This window comes from Mesoplodon bidens, assembly GCF_964165515.1.
Source record: "Mesoplodon bidens genome assembly, chromosome: 19".
Lineage (NCBI taxonomy): Eukaryota > Metazoa > Chordata > Mammalia > Artiodactyla > Ziphiidae > Mesoplodon > Mesoplodon bidens.
The window spans coordinates 43,516,990-43,534,179 of record NC_138179.1 but is presented as its reverse complement, the minus strand read 5'-3'; the positions used below and the strand labels follow the sequence as shown (position 1 = coordinate 43,534,179).

Sequence of the window (17,190 nt, the reverse complement as noted above, 5' to 3'; positions counted from 1 at the left end):
AGCCTGGACCTTCCTGGGGTCCGCGGTTCTGGTTGCAGGTTCACGTTCAGGCACATCTGCCTGTGCCCAGAGTGCTTGCCTGCCACCTCCCGGGCAGACCTACCTGGGTGTTGGCAGAGCCCTTTAAGGACCTGCTCACTGCAGGGTGGAGAGGAAATGGGTCATTTCAGAACCTTATTTTTATTTTCTTTCAGCAAAAAGATGGGACCTTTGCCGCCGGAGGCTACATGCCGCCCCTGCGGTTTAAAGCCCTCACCCTCTCGGTTGTGTTTGGAACCATGGTCGGTGGAATCATGATCCCAAATGGTAAGTGGGGCTGCTCCAGCGGCTGGCCTCCCGCCGGCCTGTTCTGCCCCGCGCCCCCTTCCTGCTGTGGTGCACCCCTGCCTCAAGTCTCGGTGTTCAACCAAGATGCTCAGAATCTCACCACCGTCCTCTCTGGTCAAAAAAAAGTCTAGAGACTCTTGGGCGCTTTTTTCTTTGGCTCCCTGAGAGAGGCTTGGGAGAAAACGCTGCAGCTTGATGTGACCACAGACACGTGGGTGGGAGCTGCGATGCGGGGTCCAGGCCTGATGTGTGAAGTTAGTGGTTATAAGGCAGCTCCTTACTGCTGACTCCTGATTTCATTGACACATCACCGAGGGAAAAGGGAAGGGCCCTGGGCAAGATTTCTGTTGTCCGATGTCCTGCTCCGGCACAGACAAAGCTCATTGTCCTCAGACATCGAGTGGGCCCCGCATGCCCTCCAGGTAGCGACCCCCAGGCGCCACACTCCAGGCTCCCAGCTTCCCCACGCAACCAGGACAGGCCCTGCTCGGTCACTTGCTGGGCAGCAGGTGGGGTGATGTAAGATGATCCGGCCCAGAAGCCCCCGCTGGCCGCCTGGCCGCTCCACGAGGAGCCGTAACAGCGTTGTGGACCCGGCATGGGGCGGGCAGTGCTGTTAGCCTCACCTCACTGGCGCGGAAGCTGAGGCACGGAGTGGAGGGGACTCGCCTGAGGCGCCTGGCCCGACACTGTCAGATCGGACACCCTAAGGGTCCTTGCGGGCACGGAAGGCCGTGCCCCGCTCCTCGCTGCTGTCCGGCGGCACGCGTAGATGCGCCTTAGTGGCAAGACTCCTCAGCCTGCTCGCTGGAAGCTCCCCCCTCCCTGTCACTCTTGTTCCCAGTGGAGACAATCCTGGGCCTCACGGGCGCCACGATGGGAAGCCTCATCTGCTTCATCTGCCCGGCGCTGATCTATAAGAAGATCCACAAGAACTCCCTCTCCTCCCAGGTGCGTGCTGCGCAGCGCTCTCAGCCCCACTCAGGGCGGGTCTGGGTCGGGGAGAGCAGGAGGCGGTGTTCTCTGAAGTTCCTGTGAACTCGTGTTTCTTAGCACAAAAGGATCGTGGTCCTGTAGGTCTGAGAAACGTGGGGTTAAGCCAAGGTGAGCAGCCTTGCACCGCAGGGCCGCCGAGCCGAGCTGCTGACCATGCTTATCTGAGCATTGAGTGCTGAACCGCTTTCCCCCACTTGTTTTTACGGTGACTGGATTATCTGTGTGTGCCACACGCTCACGTCCCCGTCTCCATCCCCTCCTGAGGACACCCGCACTGTCTCGCTGGGGACTGTCTTGTTGGTGTCACCTCTCCAGTCTTTCACTGTTACAGACAATGCCATGGTGACTATCTGTGCCCACGAGCGTTTCTGTCTATTTGAGAAAGTACCTATAGGAAGCTCTCCGGGCCCTGGGATCCCTATGTCAGGAGAGGGAGCTTTCCCCCAAGGGCCCGTGTGCAGGTCAGCGCTGCTGCTTAGCAGCCAAGCTCTGCCTCTCCCCTCCGTCAGCCCGAGGGTGGTGGCAAGTCTCGGCTGCCCTGGAGTGAAGGTGAGCGTTTCTCTTGCCACGAACTGTCCGTGCTTTTTGCTCACCTTTAATGGACTTGTTGAGCTTTTTCTTACCGGTTGATTTTGGTAAATTTTTAGGAGCATGGTATACATATGGCAAAACACATAATTCTCACGTACAGCTTGATACATGTCGGCTGAGTTCCACACCTGGAACCACCTCCAGGCCGACACGGAACATTCCAGCACTTGAAGCTTCCCTGGGGCTCCCCACAGTCTTTCCTCCACTAAGGTTACTACCTGTCTGTCTTCTAACATTTTGGAATAATTTTGCCTGCCTTTCAAGTTAGTACAAATGTAGTCTCACAGGAAGTGTCGGCGTGTGTCTAGCCTCCTTACTCAGCATCATGCCTGAGTTCCTCCGCGTTACTGCCGGGGTGGCCAGGGGTGGTTTGCCCGTCTTCCCTGCCATGTGATTCTCCACTGTAGGAATCTACGGTCATCCAGAGTGTCCACAGTGTCCTGGAAGGGCTGCTCTGCACGTCTCTCCTGGTGCAGCGTGTGTGCACTTTTGTTGGTTATTCACCTAGGTGCAGAATGGTTGGGTCCTGAGGTTATGTCTATCCAATTTTAGTAGATTTTGCCAGACTTTTTCCAGCTTTCCAAAGTGGTCCTCAGGCACCATATTGGAATTTTAGTTGCTTTAACATCTACTGTCCCTTTTTCAGATTCTAGCCCTTCCGATGGACGTGTAGCAGTACCTCATTTGGGTTTTAATTTGCAATTTCCAGATGACTGTTGAGCACCTTTTCATGCTCTTGTTAGCCGTGTGGGTGTCTTCTTTGTGAACGCCTTTCAAGTCTTGCCCATTTTTTAACTATTGGGTTTTTTTCTTATTGATTTGTAGAGGTTTGTAAAAGATTCTAGATATAAGACTTTTTTCAGAAGTATATATTACAAATGTTTTGTCTCACTCTTGGCTGCCTTTTCACTTTCTAAACGACACCTTCTGATCAACAGATGTTCGTAATTTCAGTGTAGTTCAGTTTTTTGAGTTTTTCTTTTGCTGTGTCCTTTTTATGTACTACTTAGGAAACTTTTGCTTATCCCCAGGTCCTGAAGACAGTCTACTCTGTCATACTGTAGAAGCCTTGTATTTTCTCTTTCACATTTAGATCTACTTCCCATCTGGAACGCTTGGTGTGTGGCAGGGGGCAGGGGTCGTGTTCTGTGTGACTCTCCAGTTGAGCAGCAACCCCTTGCCCCAGCGTTGCTGCGGCACCATTGTCATCAGTCACCTGTGCGCGTGTGAGGCTGGGAACTCCCATTCACTGGTCTGTCGGTCTCTCCCACACTAGCGCTACCCTGTGTTGGTTGCTGAGGCTTTGTAGGGAGTTTTGATGCTGGCTGCTTTAAAGATGGCCTTTCCTATTGTTGGCTGTTTGCATTTCCAACTCAATTTTATTTTTTTAATTAAAAAATTTTTTTGACCACACCACGCAGCATGTGGGATCTTAGTTCCCCGACCAGGGATGGAACCCGTGCCCTCTGCAGTGAAAGCGCAGAGTCTTAACCACCGGACCTCCAGGGACGTCCCCCAAGTCAGTTTTAGAAGTGGCTTCTCAGCTGTTGGCATTTGACTGGGGTTGCATCAAACTATAGAATTGAAGATTTGACATCATCATTCATTTTGCAACTTTCCCTAATTTCCATTCTTTCTTTCTTTCTTTTTTTTTTTTGTGATACGTGGGTCTCTCACTGTTGTGGCCTCTCCCGTTGTGGAGCACAGGCTCCAGACGCGCAGGCTCAGCGGCCATGGCTCACGGGCCCAGCCGCTCCGCGGCATGTGGGATCTTCCCGGACCAGGGCACGAACCCGTGTCCCCTGCATCGGCAGGCGGACTCTCAACCACTGCGCCACCAGGGAAGCCCCATCCTTATTTCTTATTTCACCACTGGCTTCTTTCTTTCTTTATGGATTTTTAATGCTAATAATATAAAATTTTAACTTTTTCTCTAACAGCAAAGTCGCAAACAGAAAACACACTGTAACGAGTTGTGAGAGAGACCACAGAAGAAAGGGAAAACATTTTAGTACTTTTAATGGTACTGTTTACCTGATTTTTGGGTAAAAGGCCCCACAGCTTCATTTTGCACTGGGTCCTGCACATTAGGTTATATTAGCTCTGCTCTTGACTCCTCTGCTCCTCCTGAGGCAGATCTCAAACCTTTCCTCATCGGAACCCCCTTCTGTCTACAGCCCTTTGGGGACTCTAGCTGGTTGTCACCAGTAGCTTCTTTAGATTTCCAAACTTTGGGGGATTTTACAGGACTCTCTTTTATTGATTTCGAGCACAGTCCCAGTGTGATCTGAGAACACAAGCTGAAGAACTTCAGTCCTTTGACATTTGTTGGGGCCCAGCAGATGGTCTCTTCTAATGGCTGTTTAGCTGTCTGTAGAGTCTGCAGTTGTTGGATGCAGTATGCATCCAACGTGTGGTTAAGTTGAGTTTAGTAACTGTGATTTTTAGATTTTACATATTCTTACTGATTCTTTAATCTTCTTGTGTTTCAGTTATGAAAAAGGTGGTATGACAGTTCCCACTTTAATTATAGGCTTATTTGTCTTATTATATCAATTTTTGCTTTTTGTTTTGAAGCTATGTTATTAGGAGCGTACAGTTTTAAAATGGCTATATCTTATTAAACTGACCCTTTTTGTTGTGAAATGTCCCTTTTTATCTTTGGAAATGCTTCTCTCCTTAAAGGCAGCCCTGTCTGATACAGTGTAGCTAATCCAGCCTTATTTGGGGTTTATATTTGCACAATATTGTTTTTATTATCCTTTCTCTTTTGATCTCTCCATGCCTTTATATTTAAGGTATGTCTGGGGTAAGAGCATTTAGTTGGTTTTTGTTTTGTTTTGTTTTGATCCATCCTGATAATAGGAGTATTTAAGACTATTTACAGTTAATAAAATTACTGATTTGGGGGGATTAAAGCTTCCGTCTTACTCTTTGTTTTTTATTTGTCCCATCTGTTCTTTTTTCTGTTTCTTTTTTGCTTGCTGCCTTTTGGATAAATCAAGCATTTTAAGTATTTATTCTCTGTTCTTCTATTAGCTGTTGTACATTTCTGTTCTACTAGTGGTTATACAAGGCAGTTTAATATGAATCCTTGGCTTATTAGAGTTGACCGTAAGTTAGTTTTTTTTTAACTGCTTCCCAGATGAGGTAACTATCCAATGATATTTTAACTCCATTTACCTTCCTCTGGCCTTCGGTGCTATTGTTTTTATGTATTTTAATTTTACATATATTTTAAATACCACAAGACATCATTATTATTGTTCAAATAGTCAGTTTGTTTATATTGATCCTTTGCACCCTCTTGGTTTTCTGGGGCCTGGTCCTGTCCCCTGACATGCTTGGTACTTTGTGTAGGTGTATATGAGAAATCGTGGAGGCTCTGGATGATGTTGTCCTCTGTCCAGCAGACAGAGGATGGGCAGAAGGCCTGTGTCCACTTGAGGCCAATCTGTTTCAGGTTTGCCCTCACTCCTAGAGTGTAGCCCTTCCCAAGTCTCAATGCAATTGCCCGCAGATTGCTAAATTCTCTGCTTAGCTTTCATCCTCTTGGCAACTGCTCTCTGCACGACTCTGCCCAGCTGGTGGCTGGCACGTACCTCAGGGGAGAACTGAACACAGAACGTGGGTGCGTCCTTGGAGGGTTCCTCTTCTCCAGGATTGTAGCCCCTCCGGTTCTGGCTGCTGGGGAGCCCTCACGTCTAATGCCTTGGGCCCAGCCTGTGTGTCTGCAGGCTCCAGGGCTGCTCAGCACTGCTGACTGGGAAAAGCCTGGCCTGGTGGCCCCTCGGTGCTTATCTGTTCTCTGGAGTCTCTTGCCCCTCAAGTCTTAGCTGCTGAGGTTGTTCGCCAGTCTTCAATTGGGGATTTTGGTGAGTTTTAGGAACTCCTTATAATATGAGGAAATTGGCCCATTGCCTGCCAGATTGCAAATGTTTTTCCCAGTTGGTGAAGTACCAGTGTTTTTGTCTATCGATAGACTCTTTGTAGGAGAGAAAAAAGTCATTGTTAAAATGACCCTCCCACTCCAGTATTATTTTAAGGAATTCTTCCCTCGGTTCTTTTAGTAATTCCATGATTTCATTTTTCCATTTAAATCTTTGACCCATCGGTATTCTATTTTGGTGTAAGAAACAAAGTAGGTATCCTCAGTTTTTCTAGATGGCTTTCTAGTTGTCAGAACACTGTTAGTCCACCAGTGATATGAAATGTTACTGCTCCTGTATATTAAGTTCTTGTATGTATTTGGGCTCATTAGGGACTTGTATTTTAATTTCCTGGATGTCCCGTCCAGTGACGTGGCCGTCCACGCTGTTTTAATTACCCAGTCTTGTGCTGGTGCTCCCTTGTTGTGTGGCTCTGAAAACGTTTTAATTCTAATCTCTTTTCTTTCATTAATGACATTTCTGGATGTTCTTGCTTGCTTACTTTTTTTTTTTTTTTTTGGCTGCGTCATGTGGCTTGCAGGATCTTAGTTCCCCAACCAGGGATTGAACCCAGGTCACGGCAGTGAAAGCCCAGAATCCTAACCACTAGGCCACCAGGGAACTCCCTGTTTACTTTCTATGTGAATGTTCCAGTCAGCTGATCTGACTCTTAACAAAAATAAATCCACCTTTTTGGTTTTGGTCTAATTGGAATTCGTTGAAGCTGTAGATAAATTTGGAAAGAATCATTCCCTTGATACTCTGGCTAATCTGCAGAGTGTATTTGTGAGCCTCCCAGTGTGATAATGGGGCGTGGTGTTCAGTCGTCACAGCTGCACTCAGCCCCCCTTCCCCGTCTCCGTCTACTGGACCAGCATCCCTCTGCTACATGTGCCTGTGATACTGGGACCTCTCCTTCCTCTGGCTTTTCTGATTGTTTGTACGTAGGGAGGCTATAGATTCTCATATATTAACTTTTTTTTACCTTCTGACCTTACAGCATCTCTTGTTAATTTCACCTCCCCCTTTCCAGTTGTTTCTCTCTCATCTGTGTCGTCCTACACCTCTCGCCGTGGCGCTGGCAGGGGTGGCGGGGGGGCAGCTAGTCGTCTTCCCAACTCAGCTGGGACAGCTTCCAGTGTTGAACTGTCGAGTGTAATGCTGGTTTTGGCTTCACGTACAGAAATGAACATGTACATTCAAACGCCCCCACGTGTCTGTAGACGTGAACACATGCAGAATTGCGTTAAAGAGACGTCTCTCTGTGCCTGTGTCACTATGGATCTTTAAAACTGGGAAGCAGGGCTTCCCTGGTGGCGCAGTGGTTGAGAGTCCACCTGCCGATGCAGGGGACACGGGTTTGTGCCCCGGTCCGGGAGGATCCCACATGCCGCGGAGCGGCTGGGCCCGTGAGCCACGGTTGCTGAGCCTGCGTGTCCGGAGCCTGTGCTCCGCAACGGGAGAGGCCACAATAGTGAGAGGCCCGCGTACCGCAAAAAAAAAAAAAAAAAAAGAAATGTGGCTGGAGTCTGGTGTGCAGACCTAGGGCCTGGAGGGTACCCGCTTGGGGTGTGTCCCTCCTGTCCTGGGAGCCCCGGCTGCTGCTGCCTAGGATGGCACAGACCTGGCGTCAGCCCGAGTCTACTTGCCCCAGATGCCTGAGCGCTGCTGGCACAGGGGTGCTTGTTCCTGGCCCCGGACCTCGGGAAGAGCCAGGGAAGGTGGGGGGCATGGGTGATGGGCCCATCACAGCTGTGCCAGAGAATGGCATGAAAGAGTATTCTGAGAAATGTCCTCAGAAGAATAAGCAGGGACCGTGAAAACACAGTTGGCCCTTAGCAAATCGAAAAGAAACCTTATCTGTCATCACTAGTTCATCCTTTATCTTGAAAATTCGAGAACTCAGAGGGTCTCTCCAGTGGGGCTGAGGCGGAAGGGGTGGGTTTCACCATCCGGAGTTGATGCTGCAGCCGGGAGCCAGCAGGGGGAGCAGGGCCACCTGGGACTCAGGGGAGGCAGTGGAGCCCTGAGCCGGAGCGGCACCAGCCTCCATAGCTGTCCTCATGCAGAGCACTGGGGAGCATCCGCAGGGAGGGCCAGAGGGCACCGCTGTGCTCATGAGACAGGGACACAAAGCGCACCAGGACCTGTTGGACCCCACCCAGAGTGTGCTGCCCTGGCCTCAGGGCTAGGATGCCTGCCGTGCCCTGATCACACTGCCCTGAAGACCCAAATTGGGGTGCACAGGGCGGGCTCTGGAGCCACTGCCTCAAGGTGGTTTCGTTTGAACGTGTACATCTTCAGTCTCACATGTGAGCAGTGAAAGGGGACACCTTCTTCCCGGCCAGGGCTTGTCTCTGGTTCTGAGTTGGGGACCCCAGCAGATTGGGAGCCTTGGGGTGTCACATCACACATGGTCCCCAGGCCAAGCCCCTGGTTTTGCCGTATGTACCTGGCCTGAGACGTCAGGATGTGTTTGCGTTTCTCCTGGTGGCTCTGCAACTGGTAAAGAAGAACAGAAGTCAGGGCTGCGTGATCAGACGTCTGGTGCACCCGGCTCGCTCACCAACCTTGTCCCGTTTCAAAGCAGCTCTGGACTTGCAGGAAGTTGTACCTGGAAGATGGGTTCTGCAGGCACAGGTACCCTCCTGTCCCCATCTTGAGGCCATGACAGCCCTGTACCCCAGCTGGCTCCCCCTGTGTTCCCAATCATTCCGTCACTGCTGGCTGGTGCGGCACAGACCTCAGCTGTGGCCCCTTCTTCTGGGAGCAGCGTCTCTTCCTTATCAGGACTTTGGGGGAACTGATGACTGTCCCTGTTCACACATGTGCGGCATCAGCCTCCCAAACTTCATGGCAGAGCGGCAACCTGGGAGCTCTGGCCTCTTGTGACCCTGGGGCCTCATGGATGCCTCACGCCTTTGGTGGGGTGGTGGTGGGGGTCTGTGGTCGGTGCGTACTTGTCATGGCTGCCTCAGGGAGTTGGCCAACACCTGTGCCCTTTCCAAAGTCTGGCCCACCTGGAGCTCCTGACACTGCCCTGGGGGCCGTGTTCCCACCCTGGCTCTGGCTGACTCTTGCCTCCCGACACATGCCTGTTTGCAGACTGTGATCTGGTCAGTGCATCAGCATCACCTGTGGACCTAGATTCCCTTGGTGTGAAGCATGGCCCTGCCGCGTCCTCGCTGACGCCAGCCTGGCATTAATCCCCTGCTCCCCTCAAGCTGGGGCGGCTTTGGCTTCCCTGCCTGGGGTTTTTGCGGACCTGTGGCATTTCTTCAAAGCAAAGGGTGAGAGTGGAGAGCTGGGGCTGTGACCAGTTACAACGGCTCTGGCAGGGCCAGCAGGCTGCTCATGCTCAGACAGTGGTCAGCTGGCAAGTACCCCACAAAGCCCAGGGCAGCTTGAGAGTCAGGTGTGTCAGGGGACGAGTGGGGGTCTCGGTGAAGGGTGGTGTGGAGACTGCCGCCGGGTGGGGGAGCGTGAGTGGGGTATCTTCTTGGACAGGGTGGAGCCAGGGAACACACTTCGCTAGTGGGGTTGTGGGATGTCTGGGCCGGGGGCAGTGGCAGGTGTATGTGTGACACCAGGCAGAGCTTCCTGGCTCCATGCAGGCTCTTCTTCGTCAACTGAATTTAAGTTGATGCTTTCTTGGTCTTTTTTTGGGAAGCTTGCTGTCTCCCAGCATTGATGGAGTTAACGTTTTTTATTTTGTGCACAATTTGTTTCTTTAAGGCCAGAAAGCCGAGGGTTGAAATAAATCATTCAAAGCCACGGATGAAATGTTGCCTTTGGCTTGTCCGTCTCCCGGAATGTTCAGTGATGTCCCCGTAAAAAAAAACCAACAAAAAACAACCAAGCAGATGTCTTCATCCCTGTGTCAAAACCATTTTAGGGGCTGTCCAAATCAGGGCCCAGAGGGGAATGGGGTTCTGCTGGTGAAGCCCAGGCTCATTGGGATCCCCACCTGACGCTGTCTTGGAGGCCCTTCTGGAGCTGTCATTCCCCCCTCTGGCCGGCCACGCAGGCAGAACCACTTTGGCCGTTGGAGTATTTCAGGGCTCTCACTCGGTCTTGTCCTCATCCTGTCAGTGCTACGGGGTCCAAGTCGGGACGTGAAGTTCTTTTTGTTGTTTCTCTGGAGAAATACGAGATGCAAGGGATTTAAAGTTTCTTTTTAACTTTTTAAAACTACTTTGGTCATCTCTGGATACCGTTGCTCTTTGAGTCTTCCCTTCGTGGTGAGTGGGTATAACACGCTACTGTTTGAGCACACAGCTGAAGCTGGGAATCCACACATTTTAAGAAAATAACTTGGGGTGGGGGGCGAGTCAGGAGCTCTTGACCCCAAGCTGCGTACAGTCTTCTGATGCTGCTCAGACCCCAGGGGCTCAAATCCAACGATATCCCCACACGCACCTGACTAAGGCCGGCTGGTGGTCAGTGCTGGAGGGGCCTCTCAAGTCCATGGTACTGACCAGGCCTCCCTGAACCATGGCTGAGCCCGGAGCACAGCCAGCATTTTGCTTCCATGAGCCCTGCACCAGCTCAGTGTTTCCAGAGTGGCAGCGGTTGAAACAGACTTTCTCCCCAAGCTTCTCCTTGTCGGCTGGACCCACCTTCAGGAGCACAGGTCCTTTCTTCCTGCACAAACTCCTTCTCTAATGGTGTTGGGCCTAGGAAAGTCTCAGTGGTTCTTTTGAACAGATATATTTCAGAGTCAACGTGCCTTTCGGAAAAGGTTTGAGTTCTGACTCTGAGAACACGTGGAGGTGGGTGGTGGGGCCCCCCGGCTCCTCAGGCAGGCGGCCTCGTGCTCCTCTCTGTGGCGCCAGGAGTTACGGCTCCTTGGGCAGAGCTGCATGGGCCGGGCCTGGCTGGGAAGGGCCGAACGAGCAGCGTCCACTGCTGTGGCAGCAGAAGTAACACGGGGAGTGTCGGCCCAACGTGTACAGGAGCTGCAGGGGAGACGGAGTTACACAACGTGGGGTTCGTGTACTGAGTCACTGAGGGCAGCACTTATGATCAGCCTGGGGGCCACAACAGGAGGGACCAGGTGGGGACGAGGCCCCTCGGCGAGCAGTAGTGCCTCCAGCTCAGCTCGCTGGGCAGCACCGATGCGCGTGGAGCCACCTCCTTCCCAGCCGTCTCCCTGTCTGTGCCCTGCAGCTGCAGGTGTGTCTAGCTTGCTGGGTGATGTTGGGGATAGGTCATTTGTAGCCAGGCACCCAGTGGTCTGGGCCCTCTACTGGGTGAGGGGGTGGGACAAGCAAGGGCCCCCTTCAGGTTAGGCAGATGCCCCAAGATTCTTGCTCTCCTGGCCAGAACCATCAAGGGACCCAATCTCTGCAGCATTAGGCGTGGGGAGGCGTGGCCGCCGGGCTCTCCAGGGTGCCTGGCCGGTGGGCTTGGGTCTCTCCAGCCAGCAGGCCCCTCCGTGTCATACTTGCTGCCCCTGCTGTCTCCAGGCTCCCTCACGGCACCCCCGCCACCCCACCGGCCCCATCACCAGTGTGGCTCCTGCAGATGTGGCCCATGATTCGGTCACGCTGATCAGTTAGTGACCATCATCTAGTGGTCAGTGTGGTTGGGGCCTCTGTGGGCTGTGCCCCACCCCCCAGGAAGGGCAGGGGCGCAGGGACTGCATGACCCCTTTAGCTCTTGGGGTCTTTGTCTCGTCCAGGTGGTTCTCTGGGTCGGCCTGGGCATCCTGGTGGTCAGCACACACACCACCCTGTCCGTGAGCCAGGAGGCCCCTGTGGACTTGGCAAAGGAAGCCCCAGGCAGCAGACTTGGAGAGGCTGAGGGCGCGATGAAGGCAGAGGCAGCCCAGCTCCCAGGTACGCGGCTCCCAGGTACGCGGCTCTCAGGTATGCACACAGGCCTGCAGCCTTCTTGGGGGCACCCCGGCAGCGTCATCTTGGGGTCACGGGGACCCAGGTGGCATTTTCCAGGATGTCTCACCTGCCCAGTTGCCTCCGTCCTGTTTGGGTGATGGGGGGTTGGGGGGCCTCCAGGGGGCTGGTGGGTGCGGCCACCTGCGTGCAGGGGACAGACAGATGGCAGGCAGCAGGGCCGAGATCTGAACATCCCCATTCAGAGCGCTAACAGGTGAGTAAACTTGGGGGTGTCGCTCACGTTTGCCTGTTTTGTTTTGAGGCTGTAAAGTTTAAGCCAGGTTTTCCTGGACAAAGTCAGTGATGCCCCTCAGCTTTGTCTCCTGTTTCACTTTATGTATTACTTGTTGACCTGCCTGTTGATAGAGGGATGAGCCACACTCCCTCATAAGCTGCAGGCCTGCCTTGCAAGGCCCCCCAGTGCAGTGGCCCCATCGCCCATATGTGGCAGGGTCCATGGGGTGCAGGGTGGTTTCCAAGCGCAGCTTTCTGGGGTACAGCAGGAGCTCCGTTGCGTCTGGGGGGATTAGGAGAGAAGAGGTGTCTTGGAGCCTGTGGCCTTCCCAGGCCTAGATGGGAGGGGTGCGGGGAGGGCTCCCTCCATCTGGCCTCTCGCCTTCTAGGAGCTCCGAGCAGCATCAGGTTCGGGTACTGGTGGGTGGTGCTCTCTATGATAACGTTCATTCCAGGGCTTCTACCCTGACAATGGCTGGGTTCTGTGTATTCATACTAATGGTGTGTGCGTGTCTGCTTACCTCCCCTGCAAAGAAACCCCTGGCTTGGATTGAGATTCCCCAGGCTGCCTGCCTAGCATTCCCCTCTTGGGGAGCAGTGCTGGTTGCTGGTGGATTCCAGGTCCCTATGAGTGGTGATGGCTAAGAAGCCCAAGGGAGCCCTGGTCTCCTCAGCTACTGTGATTGACAAAAGGAAAGGTCCCAAGGGCTGTCCGGGGAGGCAAGCGTGCTGGGTGTGTGCGGGGCTGGGCTACCCGCAGTCGGAGGTACGGGGCTCTTGGATGTGTTGCCATCTCTGTTCCAGCCTTACCTCCCTGTGCTCAGAAAGCCCCTGCAGTGCCAGCACCCCACACCAACTTCCTGCAGAACAGTCTATCCTGGGGCTCTTTTGGGGGAGCCCTGAGCCCGGAGTAGCTAGGCATGCTCTCCTCTGCCTTCCTGGGATGGCGAGGGCCAGCTAGAAGACTCTCCCTTTGGGGGTCCCCTGCAGAGAGGACCCCTGGGAATAGCGGGGCTCAGCAGAGAAGTTAATCAGAGTGGTCAGAAGCTGCCTGGGGGACTTGCCTGGTGGTCCAGTGGTTAAGACTCCTCGCTCCCAATGCAGGGGACCCAGGTTCGATCCCTGGTCAGGGAACTAGATCCCGCATGCTGCAACTAAAAGATCCTACATGCCACAACTAAAGATCCCACATGCCACAACTAAAAGATCCCTCATGCCGCAACAAAGATCCTGCATGTGGCAACAAAGATCCTGCATGCCACAACTAAGACCTGGTGCAGCCAAATAAATAAATAAATATTTAAAAATAAAGAAGAGGGCTTCCCTGGTGGCGCAGTGGTTAAGAATCCGCCTGCCAATGCAGGGGACACGGGCTTGCGCCCTGGTCTGGGAAGATCCCACATGCTGCGGAGCAACTAAGCCCGTGCGCCACAACTACTGAGCCTGTGCTCTAGAGCCTGTGCTTCGCAACAAGAGAAGCCACCGCAATGAGAAGCCCGCGCACCACAGCAAAGAGTAGCCCCTGCTTGCCGCAACTACAGAAAGCCCACATGCAGCAATGAAGACCCATTGCCGCCAAAAATAAATAAATAAATAAAATAAATTTATAAAAAATAAAAATAAGAAGGGGCTGCCGGGGCATCCCACAGCAAGTTGCATGGATTCAGTACTTTGGATGGGAAAAAAGGCTCCTTGAAGAGGGAGATGGGTGTTGCTCCTCCACCCCTGTTGGCAGCCCCACTGGGTCCCTCACCCCCGGGTGTCCTGGCCCTGTGTACTTTAAGGACACCCCCCAGCAGAACTAGACTCGGACACCAGTTTCTCATCTCAGCTGGCTGTGGGCCCACCCAGTAGGGCTTCTCGGCATTAGTTGACGTAGTCGGCACCGGGCTGCCTGTCCCCACGGCGCTGTGCAGCCTCCAGCCCACGGCCTGCACGAGCAGCTGCATCCTGTCGTGGAGGCGGGCCCCCGGCTCACCTGGAGCTGCCGCGGCCACATCTGGTTTCCATTTCTTCCACGAGTCTGTAACAAACACATGGCCCCTCTTGGAACCACATGCCGTTTGTTTAACTCAGTCTCCGTGTTTCTTGCCCCTGGCCTCCCCGTCATTGATGGGTTGCCTCGTTGAAGCAGAGCTGGGCCTGCGGGGCCTTGGCCACGTGCCCTGCAGACGTCTGCCCGTCAGCATGTGAGGTGCGTTTACTGGCCTCTTAGATGTTAAAGAGGCCAAAATGGTATGAACTTTCCTTAGAGCCCGAGCTGGCCTTGGGACTGGGGGAGTCCCGCCCTCCTGGGGACATGCGGGGCTGGCCACCCCCGGCCTGGCACTCTTAGCAAGTGTAGAGCCCAGGACGCACCTGCTGTGGACGGAAGGGGAGGCCGAGCCTTTTTTTTTTTTTTTTTTTTTTTTTTGCGGTACGCGGGCCTCTCACTGTTGTGGCCTCTCCCGTTGCGGAGCACAGGCTCCGGATGCGCAGGCTCAGCGGCCATGGCTCACGGGCCCAGCCGCTCCGCGGCATGTGGGATTTTCCTGGACCGGGGCACGAACCCGTGTCCCCTGCATCGGCAGGCGGACTCTCAACCACTGCGCCACCAGGGAAGCCCCCGGCCGAGCCTTTTAGGAAAGGCTACAAGGCTGCTCACCTGAGGCTCATGGCCTGCTCGAGGGTCTGGCGGGTGGGTTCAGAGTTGGTGATACTCTCAGCTCCTCCTTTGAATGTGGCCTTGTCCCCTTTCTTCCTCTCCCTCCCATCCTGCAGCTTCTCTTGGTGTTGGGGGCCGCCTTGGCCACACCCATTATACAGCTCATCCCTTTCCCCATCAGGGACACGGCCTGGCTTCTGCTGGGTGGGAAAGAAGAGGAAGGGCCAGGACGGGGCCTGTGGGCAGCAATCGGTTCTTGTGGGGACACAGGTGACCTGAGCGGGAGCTTGTCCCCCAGAAGCTCCTACCTAATTGTTCTTCCGAGGATGCGTCCCTTGTGCTGCTGCGCCAGCTGCCGGTGCACGCAGACAGGAAATCGTCCAAACTCCTGCGACAGATGCCGGCATGCCCACGGGGAGGCCTGGCTCCACACCTGCCTTCTCTCCTTGGTCCCCCGCAGCTCTCCCTGTGCCCTGCCGAGAAGGGGCTATAAACACCGCTGTGCCGAGTGACTTCAGTTTTTCTGCCCGTTTGTCAGGACAGGGCTGTGAGCTTATTTCACTGGTGCTAAGATAACCACGCCAGCCACGGCTGAATCCAGAAGGACTCCTTGGGGGCGGGAGGGGTGCTGCCTCCTGTGTCCAGCCCTGAGTGACCGGCCCGTGCCCCCTCCACCTGCTGCCCGTGGGCAGACGTGACTGCCTGTCTGCAGGAGAGCTGTGATGGTGAGCCAGATGGGGCCACCGGGCCACCCGGCTAGGACTTTGGGTCCAGGGGCCCATTGGGATCCCTGCACAATCAAAAGGGTGTCATAGCCAGCGTTTCTCTTGCTGCCTGTCGAGAAGAGTGGGGGGTAACAAGTAAAACCTTCTCAGGGCAGCAGCGAGGCGGGCACTTCGAAGGTTGTCAGGAAAGTTACTCAAGAGCAGCGTCTGGCCTTTTAAAGGAACGTTGGTGGCTGCTCCTGCTCTCTGCATGGCCCTGGGGTCCCGTGCGTCTCCTGGACTTATGGTTCCCCTCCAGTCAACAGGGACTCCATCTATGGGACTCGTGTGATTTTGAAAGTCACTTTATTTTTGTGCTTGGCAGTCAGAGAGGACTGCTTCCATCTTTACTGATCACAAGATACAGAAAGAGACACCCCTGGACTCAGAATGGGGTCCTGCAGGGGAGAGTCGACAAAGAGGAGCCCCCGGCCCAGACCCTGTCTTCCAAGGTGGAACCAGCCTTGAAGGCAGATTCTCGTTGGCCGTGGACAGGCCTACTCAGGACATCGCACCTGCAACCTGACACACATACCCAGATTTTAGAACTGCAGGTGTCTATGGCCTTTGGTCCTCTGTCTCCCTAAGCCAGTTACAGAATCACCTGGCACCTGCACTGGACATGGGAAGGAGAGTCTGATGGGTGACCGTCCATCGGCCCGTCTGTCTTGGGAGCTCCTGGCCAGAAGCACCGTCAGGAGGGTCTGAGTGTGGGATGAGGCCGTGCAGGTCGGGATGCTCCACCGCCCGGCAGAATGAGGCAGGCATGGCGAATGTCTGCGTGGTTTCCACTTTGGGGAGCAGAGGCCATGACCTTGAGGACGAGAGGAGGCCCTTCCAGGCCGAGGCGCCCTCTGCTGGCCACTCCCCGCTGACCCACTGCCGCCTCCAGGAGGAGAAACGGTCCAGGGTCGGCCTGGCAGCCTTCGTCCTTCCCTGGGGTGATGACCGATGACTGCATGGGCGATTTCCTGTCTGCGCCACTGCGGGCGCCTCATTCCATAGCCTAGCCGCAGGGCAGGCGGAGTGTGGGCTGTTTTTCGGTTACTAATTAGGAAGTCCTGTGTTAGTTTTACTGTGGCCCAGAGGCATTGCTGGCAAACTGTCCTCGAGAGGAGCTCTGTTCCTTTTAGGAAACGCTATGTCCTTTTAGGAAACGCTATGTCCATTGTCGAGGACAGCTGTGAAGTGTCGGAGGCCCGGCCACTGCAGGCAGGGTGGCTGCGCTGTGCACCCTGTGCCCCTTGCACACCTGAGTCTCCAGGTCGTTCCTTTGCCTGACGACCAACGGATTTTGTTCCTTGCTGAGAACATGACTTGTTCCTATGACATAATGGAATAGTTTTCTGTTTTGTTGTGTTTTTCCTTCCCTTCCCGGCCCCCTTTCTTCACTTTGTGATCCGCTGGATAGACACACACCTCTTGATTTTGAGCACAGGGCTCTCTGCGGGCTGGGGATGGGGGTGTTAACTGTGGTGTGGCGAAGACGCCACATGCTTATTAGAGTCAGTGGCTTAATTGAACTGTGGAGTCCCGAGTCTGGCTCCTGCCCAGCACGATCCCCCCTCCAGTTTGGACACTAAACCTCAGCTGCTGAAGGTGCCCCCGGCCAGCATGGCAGGTCAGCCTGGTCCTTCCTCCTCCTTTGGGGGAGGGAGCAGGCCCACCTGAACAGGACTGTTGTGAATCCCCCCAGAGGTCCTTTCGGGATTCCGCCTCCCCTTTTGCAGGCAGCTTGTGCCCTGAAGGGGGAAACCAGTTGCTTCAGGCCTCTGGGATGAAATGATTCTTTTTTTTAAATTTATCTA

General features: G+C 54.1%; 1 protein-coding gene across 7 annotated transcripts in view; it reads left to right on the top strand.

The window, feature by feature from the left end:
• Positions 1 to 17,190, top strand: part of SLC38A10 (solute carrier family 38 member 10) — a 43,156-nt gene that overhangs the window by 17,180 nt on the left and 8,786 nt on the right. For 4 of the 7 annotated variants that reach the window (XM_081219106.1, XM_081219104.1, XM_081219102.1 and 1 more), the window contains exons 9-11: positions 195 to 306; positions 1,172 to 1,278; positions 11,527 to 11,713. In XM_081219106.1, coding sequence (XP_081075232.1) covers positions 195 to 306; positions 1,172 to 1,278; positions 11,527 to 11,713 — 406 coding nt within the window. The remainder of the gene's footprint in view (positions 1 to 194; positions 307 to 1,171; positions 1,279 to 11,526; positions 11,714 to 17,190) is intronic. The other 3 variants (XM_081219108.1, XM_081219105.1, XM_081219103.1) reach the window with 2 other exon arrangements.